A 13,934-nucleotide genomic window follows, 5' to 3' on the forward strand; every position below is an offset into this window, starting at 1 on the left:
ACTTGGTATTTCTACTTATTTAACCCACAACAATTTGAAACTATTCAAAGTCCGAATGGAAATATAATTTGAGCTTACGTACGATCATAAAATCTGTACGTATCGGTACATATATTTAGTGGAAGAGTATTTCCTGCATTATTGCATACTACTAACTAAAAGGAAAATATAGAAAATAAAAAGGACTAAGCTAACAGGACCACTCGAGAGGAGGAATAAATAGTTTAGCTGGGTGCTAATGGAGAGATATATTTTAGAATTAGAACTGTCACATTGGGAAGTGGTTCGTCTTGCTAACGTATTATAGATTCATTCATAAGAAAGAAGAACTAAATAATTCTCTAAATTACTTTAATTAATTAAAATTGAAAATGAGAACAAACTAAAAGAAAGAAGAGAGAAGAGAACAGACATCTTTGAGCACCTCGGAGAAAAATAAGCATGTGAGACTCGATGCACATCATTAAATGCCTTTGAGATGACATGGAAGATTCGGTTCTCGGTATTTGCTCTTTTGTTTCTATTTTACAGCATTTTCTTACTTATAAAAGAAAAAATTAAAATCTTTGGAAACGGTGGGGGAGACAAGAAGCAATGTTTGACTGAGTTCAGTAAATTTTTATTAAAGTCTCTTATGTATTGTTGAAGAGGTGGGAAATAAAAAGTACCTGAGGGTTTGTTTTTTTTTTGCTTAAAGTTTAGTTGAGTGAGTGAAAGAGATGAGTTTCTGTTTTTGTCGGGAAATAAATAAAAGTCTGTGTTTGTGTAACTGTAAGATTCTGTAAGAAACAAAAAGAAGCAATCTTAATTACATCAGAGAGTTTCGTGCTAATCCGTGGACTTGGACTCTAGCTCTCTGCCGCCTCACTCATCTTCCAACTATTAGTTCAATTTTATCTTTCTGTCAGTAAAAGTTATATTTTTCAAAAATAACTAATAAAGGTAATAATTGGCAATACAAAAATGGATATAATTAAAAGATCCACATAGAAATGGTGGTTATTAGGGCTGGACGTTCGGATATTAGATCAGATTCAGTTTGGATTTTTCGGATTCAGTTTGGATTTTTCGGATTTTAGATTTTTTGAATATTAACTCTAACATCCATTCAGGTATTTATAAAATTTGGATCAGTTTCAGTTCAGATAATTCAGATTTTGGATATGATTGTCGATAAACAAAATTAAATTAAAAGTTATTAGACAATGTTTTATTCGAATATTTTTTAATCTTATTGTACCCAAATAACCATACTAATGGAGTATTAAAAAAAAATAGAACCAGACAAATACATAAAAGATATAAGGCATATCTATCGGAATATAACTATTTCTTATATGTTCGGTTATATTCGGATATCTATTAGATATTGGTTCCGATCGGATAATAAGGAATATCCAAAATAATGAAAACCAAGAATCGATCGGTTATTTCTTTATTATCGGTTCGGTTTTAATCCCCTTATTTTTTGGTTCGGATACGGTTCAGATTTTTGGATTTGGATTTTATGTCCAGGCCTAGTGGATACGTAAGAAAACCCTTTAATAAAAATAAAATAAATGGTGGATACATAAGATATGGAAAGAGTTACTTATTAATTATAAAATTAGTATATAGTATATATAACAAACTTTGTCAAATTATTCAATTGTTCTTCTTTTAATTTGTATTTACAAGAGAAGATGCAAATTAGTATATTAGTCTATAACAAAGCTTCGTCAAATTATTCAATTGTTCTTCTTTTAATCTGTATTCACAGTTTAAAATTTTGCCAATCTAAACCTAATTTTTAGACTTTCTCGATTTTTAAATTAATTTTTTTTTTTAAATACCTAAAATTTTACCTCAGATTCAGAGTGGTCAAACTGAACCATCCATTGTCATTTCTTATATTTTCAGCATCATAATTTTTTGTATTGGGGAAAACGTATTTATTATAATAAGATTATCATAATAATTTTTTGTACAAAATGATAGTTAAGGTAAATAACATGTATTGTATATGTTATCTTCTTCCCTAATTGAAATTAACGTTTCTTCCTTTTCATAATTTCATATTTCATATTTCATATCAACTAGGTAATTAGGGAATATATGAAATTATGAATACATGTAGGGAATATATGTAGTTGATATGAAATTACCTAGTTGATATTATCGGTAATTAGGGAAAATATGAAATTATGAATAGTTGATATGTAGATGTAAAAAAGGTTCTTTTATTAGTTATTACCAATATACTACATCACATAACTATGATGTTAGTGGGGGTTAATTGGTTTGAGATCTGAATAGAGTTTTCAAGATTTTAAATGTTATGTAAAATCTGTTGTTATTAGATCAAGATTTTGTTAAACTCTGTTAAAGTTTAGTGTTATTAGATTGTGATTTGTAAAAAATCATTTAAAATCTTAACAAATCTGGGTTATTGGATTTAGACTTTTATAAAGTCATTAAAAGTTTTGTGTTATTCAATTAAAACAAAATACTCTAGGATTGTTAATGAGTTCAATTATTATGTTATTGGTTCATGATTTTAGATACTTTCTTTACAAAATAAAATCATGGAAAGTATCATAAAAATACAGAGATTGTTTGGAGAACTTTACAAGATTTTAGAAAACTAATTAACAAAACTCTCTAGCAATCTTTAACAATTTTTCACTTATTCACTTTTAATGATTTTGTTGAACTCTTCAAAAAATTTCATAAATCTCAAACCAATACCACCCCTTAATCAAAAAAAAATCAATAGTATTAATACACATAACAATTTAGTTTATTCCAAGCTTTCTATTTCATTTGCATCTTGAAAGATAATTACATTTTATTTTTATTTTTGTGAACAAGATAACTACATTATATAAGCTTTGATCATATCAAAGGAACCAAAAAACATAGTGAGAACCAAAACGGCTTCTTGTTTGGGCTTAGTAAGGGCCAAGTGGGCTTAATCAAGCCTTATTTTATAATAACGAACTCATAATAATAACAATAATAAAAAGAGGTTTTTGCGAGAAAAGAAAGAAACGATAATTTCAATTAGGGAAGAAGATACACAAACCGGAGGAAGGTCATCGGAGATCGGAAACAATGGCCGGACGAGACCGTTATCTTCCATCGTCGGCGGTTTCAACATCATCGTCTTCAAGACTAATAGAATCTCAGTTAATCGAATCCGATCGAAACCGAGCTCGATCCGTAATCCTCGAGGATCGAATCTCAATCCAACACCGTGAAATCCAAACTCTTCTCAACGATAACCAACGGCTAGCCGTAGCACATCTGGGACTCAAAGACCAGCTCAATTTAGCCAAGCGTGAGCTCGAACGGTTACTCGAAACCGCAGCTAAAGTTAAAGCGGAAGGAGAAGCTAAGGTGCGTGAGGTTTACCAGAACGCGTTGAGGATGGAGGCGGAGACTCGTGTGATCGATGGGCTTGGATCGGAGCTTAGTCAGGTTAGATCGGATGTACAGAGGTTAGGTACTGATAGACAGGAGTTAGCTACTGAGCTTGCTATGCTTGATGGTGAGATGGTTAAGGCTAAACCGAATTCGGATCGAGCTGTTGAGGTTAAGGCTGAGATTGAGGTTTTACGAGGAGAGATTAGTAAAGGAAGGTGTGAAATTTTTTTTGAATTCTTGTTTTTGTTTATAAGAATAGTTTTGAGAGTTTTGAAGTAGTGATGAAATGTTTTTTGGGATTTTTGGAAACAGGGCTGCTCTTGAGCTTGAGAAGAAGACACGAGCTAGTAACCTTCACCATGAGCGTGGGATGGAAAAGACTATCGATCACTTGAATCGTGAGATTGTGAAACTTCAGGAAGAATTGGTTGATTTGGAGACTAAAGCTAGAGCAGCTGCTGAGGAAGCTCCAAACCCAAGTAATTAATTACTGATCAATTTAATGACGTTGAAGCTTTTAGCTTTACATGTTTTACTTGCAAAACCAGCTTATAGCTTTGAGAATTTGTAAATGTGAAGGTCCTGGATTGGCTGCAAGTTATGGGAACACGGATGATAGTTATGGAGGCCAAGGCCAGCAATATCCTGAAGCTAACGGTTCTCACAAGGTACGCAGAGATCTTACTAGATGTATATAGTATGTTTATGTGATCATCTGTTAAGATTTCTCTTATCTTAGCATTATAATTTAGCTCTCTCAATCCCACAAGATAGTTGTTAGGGGAAGGTTATGTGCCCCATAGTAAGTGTGGAACTTGGTGTCTAAATTATGGAGTGGGGAATTGAGAAGCACAATTTTGGCATCTTTGTTCTATGACTAGTTGTTAGATTATAGGGAAAAAGTTTATATCTGTTGGTTTAGTGAGGATTGTTGTAAACTGAAAAAATAGACTGAAATTAATGCTTATTATGATTTATAATTGAATTTATCTTAACATTCTTCTGTTCTGGTATTTTCTAATATATACAAATTCAGGTATATGGAGCATTGGACAGTCTCCCTAAACACCCACCGACTCCATTGCAGCATCATCCGAGTCCGAGTAATGTGCTGTGATAGTACCGGTGCTTTCAACCAAATACTTTATAGGGAATGATTGAAGTAGTTCAGATAAGTTTTTAGATCTTCTGTATTTTTTTTCTAAACGCTGGGATTTTATCTAAATTATTAAAAATAAGTCACTAATAAGTAAAAAACTTAATACTATAATGAATGTCCCTTGAGATGTGAAGATTAATTTCTAAAAATATTAAAGAAGATAATGAAAAAAAAAAAAAAAAAACAAGAATTTCGAAAATAAAATAAAATAAAATTTCCCAAAACCAAAAGAAAAAGGAAAAATTAAAAAGTCTATAAAGAAAAAAAAAGAAAAGTGGCGTTCTCTCAAATTCTCCCAAAGCAAAAAGCTCTCTCCGTTCTTCTTCGACCATTCTTCTCTCGAAGTTCTAGAGATTAAGATGGGTTCAAGAGATTTAATCAGCAATCTGCTAGACGAGGTACTTGGCAAAATCTTGTCGTTGCTTTGGACAAATCGTGCTGCTTGCACATCGGTTCTGTCGAGAAGGTGGAGGAACCTGCTTGCACTTGTAGACAACCTCGATTTGAAAGACGCAAGTGGTGAGATTCAATACTTCTGCGATTTCGTGGACAGAGCACTTGCACTCTTAAGCAATTCCACCACCGTCAAGAGATTCTCTCTCAACTATCACTTTAAGTATGAAGATGCTCGGGTAAACACTTGGATTCGCACTGTCCTGCAGCGCGGCTTTTTGGAACTTCACTTGGAGGCCTCACCTAATCATTATATAGACATTGAGTTCTTCACGAGCAACCAACTTGTTAAGCTCACTATATCCGGTGGGTTTAATCCTTGGGGTCGTCTTCCTCCAGGGGGTGTGTTTTTCCCAGCGCTTAAATCACTTTCCCTCGTTTCCGTCGAGTTTTTAGATGAGGACATGTATCAGCATTTCATCTGTGGCTGCCCTTTGCTTGAAGAACTGTTCCTGCATTACGATAGCCCCAAAATATCCTAGGCTTTCGTTTCGAGTCCTTCCATAAAACGACTCAACATCGATCACCATTTACATGGTCTGTACCGTGAGGATGCTTACGAGGGTTGTTCGTTTCAGACACCAAATCTTGTCTACCTTGACTATTCGAGTTATGTCGCGGGAAGTTATGTTGTGGCTGATATTCGTTCCCTTGAAGAAGCTAGACTCGATCTTCGATCCTGGGAGCAACTTACATACGTGGATGACAGTGATGAGGATGGTGATACAGAGGAGGATATTTTTGGTGATGTTAACCATCTTCTGATACTCTTGAGGTCAGTTTGTTTTCTTCCTAGCTTCTATTTATGTTTGTTTGTTTTGTTTTGTTTTGGTTGTCACAATATCTCATTATAATCCAGGTGTTTCACCTGTGCTGTGATACAATGCTGGTGTTTCGCAACCTCCTCACTCTATCTTTTGAGAGTGACAAAGATATAGGCTGGCAAGTGGTGCCACTCCTCCTCAACCACTCTCCAAACCTTGAAACTTTAGTCATCAAGGTATCAATCATCTTCACACACCAAAATTATTTATGTTTCTTTGCTGCACATGATGAATTGGCTTGTGCTTGCTTTTTCATATTGTATTGTATGCTACATGAATATTCGTTTTTTGCTTTCAGGGTCTTGTCCACCAAGTTACAGATATGTGCGGAGATGCTTGCGCTTGCATCCCTAGGAGGAGGACGAAGAAAAAGATGAAGATGGACGAGGGAGTATGCTGCTGTTTATCGACATGTCAAGTGAAGGTGCTAAATATTTCAGGGTACTTGCAGAGAGTTGAAACAGATGAGGCATTTCTTGGCAAATTTGAAATGTCTTGAAACTGTCAAGGTTGGTGTTAAGGTGGGTCGCCGAGAAGACAACGATGTCGATAATAGGTACCTGAGGATCACTGATGCTCTTAGTAAGCTTCCCAGAGTTTCATCAAACTGTCACATCCATTTCTTCTGACCTTCTCGTTTCCTCCTTTTATTTAAATTTGGACTTGCTAAAACGATGATTGTTCATTAAGTGAAGATTTACTTTTACCTCTGCAATGGCTCTATCCATTTTTAATTCCTCTCAAGGTGTTTACAACTGAGCTGCTATAGTAGTATGTATATACAATTAATAGTATCGAGGGAGGGAATACCAAGAACTTCAACGGATTTTGATTGCATGAGGTCTTATCTTGGTTGATATATGTGTTGTTTCTGCAGTGATGTGCAATTAATGGTCACTGTTCTCGGGCAAGGATCAAACCTGCCTGAAAGAACAAACCTACTGAGCTTGTTATGCTTGATAATGAGATGGTTAAGGTTAACCGAATTCGGATCGAGCCGTTGAGTTTAAGCCCGAGATTGAGATTCTACGAGGAGACCAAACCCAAGTAAATTTTCTTTGTCTTCTATCATCTTCAAAGTAGAGCATGGAGTTTCTGCTGATCAAACAACCACTTTGAAGCTTTTGATTTATATGTTTTTACCTGCATAACCAGCTTATAGCCCTGGATTGGCTGCAAGTTGTGGAAACACCTTGAGATAAATAGTAGCTTTACGATACTATCTGTTAAGATTTCTCGTTCTTTTACCATTATTACGGAGAAAGAGAAGAGATTGGACTAAGTATTTGTAATGATTGTCTTACATACTACACTGATCGATGTCTCAGAGATATGTCAGCTCTCTCATCCACCAAGCTAGTTCTTACGGAAACGTTATCTCCATAGGTTGATTGTTGAAGTTTTTAGAACTTTCGATTATTCTGGGTGAATTTCAGAAATTTATTATGATTTGTTAGTAAAAAATCTCCTAAATTAAATTAATTTAAACCAGGTTTTTTTCTTACTTTACAATTTATTTCTGAAGTTTAGAAATTAAAATACCTAAACGGAAATAAAAATCTTGTACCCTTTACCATTAGATTTGCAGTTTTTCGTGATTCATATTTTGGAAAAAAAAACTTGCCATATGTTACGATTGACCAAGTTACTTGTGCTCTATAAGATAGCTAGGAGGATATGAAAATAATTAATTGTGTTATGTTTTGCTTGGTTTGTTTGTTAGGTTCAAAACGCAGCTCGTAGTGAAACGACGTCATATAATACAATTGGAGTGAGTGACCCTGGTTGTTGGAATCTCAGCTAAAGTTGACATTTCATTGTTGACCAAAAAAAAAATGTTGACATTTCCTTTGATAAAGAGACCTACAGTTGACTTCACCACACATGTTCATGAAATCATGCATGTAAATTAATAAATCGATCATACAGTGATGAACTAATATATAACTTGCATAAATAATGCAAAAGATGCCTTAATTAACATCTATAGAAATTTTAAGCGTTCGAAATCATGACAAGTTGGGTTATTATGTATAATCTTGTCAAAGAGATTTGGTGTTAAACGCTTTTTTCTTTGAAAAGCTTAGTTAAAATATTTTAGTGAAAAAAATAATATATATTTTAGTGTTTGGAACATGCATATAGTTGAGAATATCACAAAGACCTTTTTTTTTTTGCATAGTAATTAAGTAAGCACCAATCAGATCATATTTGATTAAGCAAGATAATGTGTTTGTTATAATATCCACTGAGTAGTGTGTACTAAACATGTGTGATGTATTGAAAAATAGAGTTATTTTCACTTAGCAAATCTTTTTTTTTTAGGCAATGTTTGTTCGAATTCGAATTAATGACAATCTTTACGTTATCAATATATATGCACTTATGTTTTGGCTATGTTTTTTTTAACCCAATCTGGACAAATTGTATTGTATGTTGGATGCATCATCATTGAATTCAAACGGAAGGGGAAGGAAAAATAAATCTATCAAAATGGATGCTATAATTTTCTTTTAACGAAAAGTGTAGACTTCAATATCGTATTAATACTTTCTCAAAAAAAGAAAATAATTTGTATTAATTCAAAAAAGTACAGATAGTGTAGAAAAACATAGTTTACCCCATTATAATGAATTGGAAATTATAGTTCAGATAGTGTATTGCAAATTGAAAATTATAGTCCATAATTGAAAATTATTTACCCCACTATATTTACCCCATATAGTCCAGATAGTGTATTGAAAAATATAGTTTATCCCATTATATTATAATGAATTGATTTTTTTTTTGTTTTTTTTTTTTATTATTCATGTAACGAAAGAAATTTGTGAAAAAAACATAGAATTTAATCGAAGATTTCAGTAATTTTTTTTTTTGGTAATGCAATGGTAATATATAATTAGTATAAATATATATATATATATAATAATCTAAACCTAATTTGTGAAAAACTCCAAATCGAAATCAAGATTCGATTTTTCTTGGTTTGCGAACTTTGACGAGAAAAACTCCTCCGTCGCCGTTGAAGACCACTCCGTCTGAAGATCCTCTTGAAGATCCGGCGAAAAACGTTCATCGTCCCGCACATCACGCTGCTCAATACGCGTCGAGGATTGACGAATCTTGTTCACTGTATTCCTGCAACAATTTTGTATCAGGGGAGATTGGTACTGTTGCTTGCATCATGAACAACTGGCTCATGAAACGCAAACACATGGCATATATAATAGTGGATGGGTATTTTGGCATCAACTATGAAAAAGAACCGGGAGAAAGATCTACGTACTGTGATCGCTCTGCTAAAGAAAGTCAACCATGGGATTGCGATGACGATGTAATAGATGACGATGTAGTGGCGATGAATTTAGATTTTGTGGTTGAACCAGAGATGATGTACAGCTCCCGCACACATGAGAAAATGACTCATAACTTGGTGTCAAGAATCCACAATTCACCATGTAGTTGGTACCTTAATATTTTCATATAGATTGCATAAATTGGTGTCAAGAATTTATGAAGTAGTACACAATTATATACAGCAGTAAGTTTTTCTAGTTAAAGAAATATAACTTCTATTTAGATATCAACAATATCAAATGAGGAAACTAAATCTTATATAGGAACTGGTTTGTCCAAAATATATATATATATATATATAGAAAGTGATTTTGCTTAATTTTTTAAAAAAAACTTAATAGCATTGATTGTTTTTTCATTTATAATTTATTATTTTGTAGAAAATGTTACAAAATTACATTCTAGTATTTATTTATTGTTTATTGTTTTGGTTTGAATTAATAGCATTAAACTGCTTACATTTGTCATTTTATTAAATTAATATCATTAAATATTTTTCATGTGACTAATCACACAAATAACTATCTAATTTGTGCACTTCAAATTAAAAATCCCCACTAAACTTGTTTAATCATAATTAAAAGAGGACACTCAAATCAACAATCCTCAATAATTTTATTTGATCTTAATTTTTGAATTTAATGAACGAAAGCAAAGAAAAAATAACAAAATGTGTCTATTAAATTAGAAAAATTGGTATTTTTAGTCCCACAAAAATTATATTCAATTCTTTTAAAATGTTGAAAAAGAAATTGTCAGAGTTAAAGAAACGTTTTGAGAATCTTTTATGTTCGTTCCTTCAAAAACTGTAGCTTATGCCTCTAATTCTAGTTCATTTAGTTTCTATTCAAAATGCAGAAACTATGTTGAACCGGTCAAACAAACAAAAATATTGTTTCATATCGTAACACCACTACGTTTGAAAGTTAGTAGTTAGTAGACTTGGCATGATCTAAAAAGGTTAAACAGAAACTATGACACATTCAGATTTAATTATGATAATATAGAAACAAAATGTTGAAATGTATTGAGTAATAAAAAACCAAACTTAAAAAAAAAATATACACATCATTGTAAAAGCATACGTTTTAGCCGGATTAAGACTTAAACCCATGACCCTCACATAACAACCCCATCTATTAGCGCTAGTGTTTTTCTAGACAAACATGGAAGGTATCCTAAAACACGAAATTCACAAGTTTTAGTGAACATTCATCACAATATATAACAAAAGACATCTTTGTCAAATGCTACACGAACATGCAAAAAATTCAAACAATTTACCATTCACTATGAAAGAAACCAAATAGAAAGATGTTCAATAAATTTTACTCGAACATATCAAATAAATTGGAATATCAACTTTAAAAACACTTTAAGATAACTTTTACCAGTTCCTTAGAAATGTAATTATGAAGTTTAAGAAAAAAGTAAAAAAAAAAAAAAGAAGTAAACGGGAATGTAAAAATGACATCTCTCACGTCACAATTTTTTGCTTTGAAATAATTGGATGATTTGTCACGAAATCAATTTTAAGAATATATAATAGGACATATCCAATAGAGACAAAATGACGAGAATTGAAAACTTTATGCGAAGAATGAAAGCTGCTCTTTAACCAAATACAATTATCAAATGGATACAAAATAGACATCAACGTATATGGATTTAAATACACACAAAAACTTCATACACGCTAGACAAAAACGTCTCGCCTTCGTCAGTCATCGTCGCTTATCTCTCACCACTTTTACAAAATTTTGAATCTAAAACAATCTTCATTAATTCTGAATTATATCATCCTCATATTAGAAATTGAGTTTTTTTTTTCTTTAGACAAAAAGTAGTATATAGTATACTATGATTATGAACCATTAGCTTTAAAAGAAATCACTAGAATGAGTCCATTTACTGGACTAAATAGAATTCTCAAGAACAAAAGTCATTTTACTATCAATTAAAATATATATAACCGAGCTATATATATAGCTCCTACACTAAAAAAAGAAATTTATAATCATATATTGAGATATAAGCAATTTAGGTATAATTAATCATAATAATTAACCTAGGGGAAGTACGGCTCCGGAGGTGGCCGAAGAATCACGGTTAATTCCGTCACCGGTGATATTACTCGTTAAATCAACATCCAATCTAACGGAGGTAACGGTAGGTTTACGTTTCCGTTTCTTTTTCTCGTAAGGGATCCCACGAGCCTTAGCTTGACTATCTTTGACTTCCCTCAAGTAGATCCTAACGGCGCGTGCAGCAAACGGGTTCGAATCTGGCCGTCCGCCGTTTTCCTCGTAGGCAGCTCTAAGCCGTCCGATCAAAGCGTCGAGTGACCCCCAAGCTTGTTTGTGCGGACAAGGGCAAGAAGACGGTGGATCCGGGTGTCCGAAGAAAGGACATGTAGACACGTGGACTTTGGTTTTCCCGAACTGGTCTAGGTACTTGAGGAACTCGAGCACGTGTGCGCCGCTGCAACGAGCTAGCGTCAAGGGTGGTTTGTGGTTTCTTAGGTACTGTAGAAACGTGTTCCAGTCCCGGCGTTTTTGTGACTCGTAACGGCTTGGTTGCGGTGGTGCTGCTGACGTGGATGGGGATGAGGGAGATGGGTCAGGTTGTGGTGACCCGGGAACGGCTGGTTCCATGATGGAGTGAGTCTCTTTGAGTGGAGGGATTTTGTGAGTGTTTGTAAGAGCTTTTGAAGAGAAAGAGAAAGAATATGTTTGAGTTTGGAAAATTTTGGATGGTGTGTGAAAGAGAAGAGAACAAAAGAGTGGAAATTTAGAAAATGTAGAAATCACGTGGCCAAGGTCCCTACCAAAAGTCCACCTGACAAGTTTTGCTGAATGGTAGATTTATAAATTGGTCTCGACTGGTTAAGTGCGGTTTACATTAGTAACGCACCTCTGAACTAAAAAGCTAGAGAGACAAACCAGACAGGCCATCTATGTAGTAGATTCCATTTAATAATGACGACTCATCATCATTTCATTTTTTTAAAAATTATATCTGATAATTGTTGTGTTATGTGTTTTTTGTGGTTTGTTCGGTTCATAACGCAGCTCGTAATGAACGACGGCATATATATACGATATAGAATGACCCGGTTATTGGAATCTCACCTAAAGTTGACAATTAAGAATTGATAAGACTCCACCACCTTTATATGGAAAATGAAAGAAGCTACTAGACTTCTAAATTAAATCCCCCTGTATATACATTAAGCACACGCATAATATCATATTTGAATATGTGATGATGACACCAATACAAATAATTAGGATGTAATCTATATTAACATTTTTGAAGTAGATTTTGGTTTATGTTCTTTAAATTTTACTTATTTTTTTTTAAACATTAACTCCTAAAACAATTCCATAAATAATATTGCAGAGAAATTTAAATACTAAACTTTCTTAAATTGACCAACATTTGTTACATTTATTGCCATAAAATCTTAACAACATTTATACATTCCGATTTTTCCAAAAACAACTCTACCTATTAAAGTTTTAACACATTAAATCTCCAAAACTATTTTTATGGATGATAAAATCTCTCAAATTTAAATGATATAAAACAGATTTTCCATAACAAAAGTTTACAATATCCATAATTATATTAATATTCATAAATTTCCTAAACTGAAAATCCAATTATAAAATGTCACATTAAATTTGTTGAAAACCCCCATATAATTTGATTTATTTTTTATTTTTTGAGGAATTACCAAAAAATTAAAATTCTATTAATTATCATAAACTATATATATTGACATGGAAAAATTATAAACTATAAAAATATGCTAATATGGTAAAACAATTAACATAATTAAACTTGATGAAAAAAATTTATTTTGATTTTTTTTTACGCAAAAACTTATTTTGATTTTGGTGAGACGGGTTGACATCAATCTCATATAGGGAGTTAAGTGGAATTGTTTTTTTTTAAAACACTTTTAGATGTGTACTATGAGAGAAATATATTACTAGACTATAAATATACTACACGGGTTAAAATCTTGAAAACACTACAAAATTTCTAGACTTTGAATACTTCTATCAAATACGTGTAAAATTTTATATTTTTAAAATTAATAAAACAATAATAAAATAACAAATAAGTACAATATAAATTTTAAAATTTTAAAATTAAAAATATTGTCCGGCGGTGGACTGCGAGTTAAATCCTAGTAGCTTAAACATTTTCAAACCAACTATTTATAAAATTTATTGTATACTTCCGAGATATATATTTTTTTCTACCATATTATCATAAAACCTTTATTTTCCCACACACGCATGCCATATGATATAGTAGCACCGCCATAGTATTCACACCATTGATTAGTAATCTATATAGAATGGTGGATTTGATGAAAAAGATACCCATCACAATGTTATATGGTACTGTCTAACTATCATAATTAAGACGCAAAGATAAGTCAATATCGTAGTACCAACAATGTTACCAAAAATATATAAAAGATGACTAATTAATTTGAATTATTGGTTTGGAAATCCTTTACCTCAAAACCAAAATTATTGGTTGGTGTTTCTTTGTTATTCCTTTGATAGGTGCTAATGAGTAATGAGTATGACCCACCCCGCACAAATCCAAATTTTTTACTAATAAAAGATATATCTATAGACTAACAAAATAGATGCCTTATTTAAACATTTATAGATTGGTGTTGATGCGTTTGAAAACATTGACTAGTTTTGCGT

The 13,934-nt window shown here is 32.5% G+C and overlaps 2 protein-coding genes and 1 pseudogene across 2 annotated transcripts; 2 read left to right on the forward strand and 1 right to left on the reverse strand.

Annotated features, from left to right (window-relative positions):
- LOC104749879 (protein FLC EXPRESSOR) lies at positions 3,012–4,748 on the forward strand. The gene is made up of 4 exons (XM_010471589.2): positions 3,012–3,620; positions 3,718–3,884; positions 3,985–4,073; positions 4,442–4,748. Exons 1-4 carry the CDS (start codon positions 3,094–3,096, stop codon positions 4,520–4,522), a joined length of 864 nt encoding a protein of 287 aa, XP_010469891.1. The 5' UTR covers positions 3,012–3,093; the 3' UTR covers positions 4,523–4,748.
- LOC104749878 lies at positions 4,777–6,667 on the forward strand (annotated as a pseudogene).
- Positions 11,073–12,239, reverse strand: LOC104749880 (protein LIGHT-DEPENDENT SHORT HYPOCOTYLS 6-like). The gene has a single exon (XM_010471590.1). The coding sequence runs from the start codon at positions 11,850–11,852 to the stop codon at positions 11,262–11,264; it is 591 nt and encodes a 196-aa protein (XP_010469892.1). The 5' UTR covers positions 11,853–12,239; the 3' UTR covers positions 11,073–11,261.

Source organism: Camelina sativa, chromosome 16 (genome assembly GCF_000633955.1).
Source record: "Camelina sativa cultivar DH55 chromosome 16, Cs, whole genome shotgun sequence".
In the NCBI taxonomy this organism is placed as follows: Eukaryota; Viridiplantae; Streptophyta; class Magnoliopsida; order Brassicales; family Brassicaceae; genus Camelina; species Camelina sativa.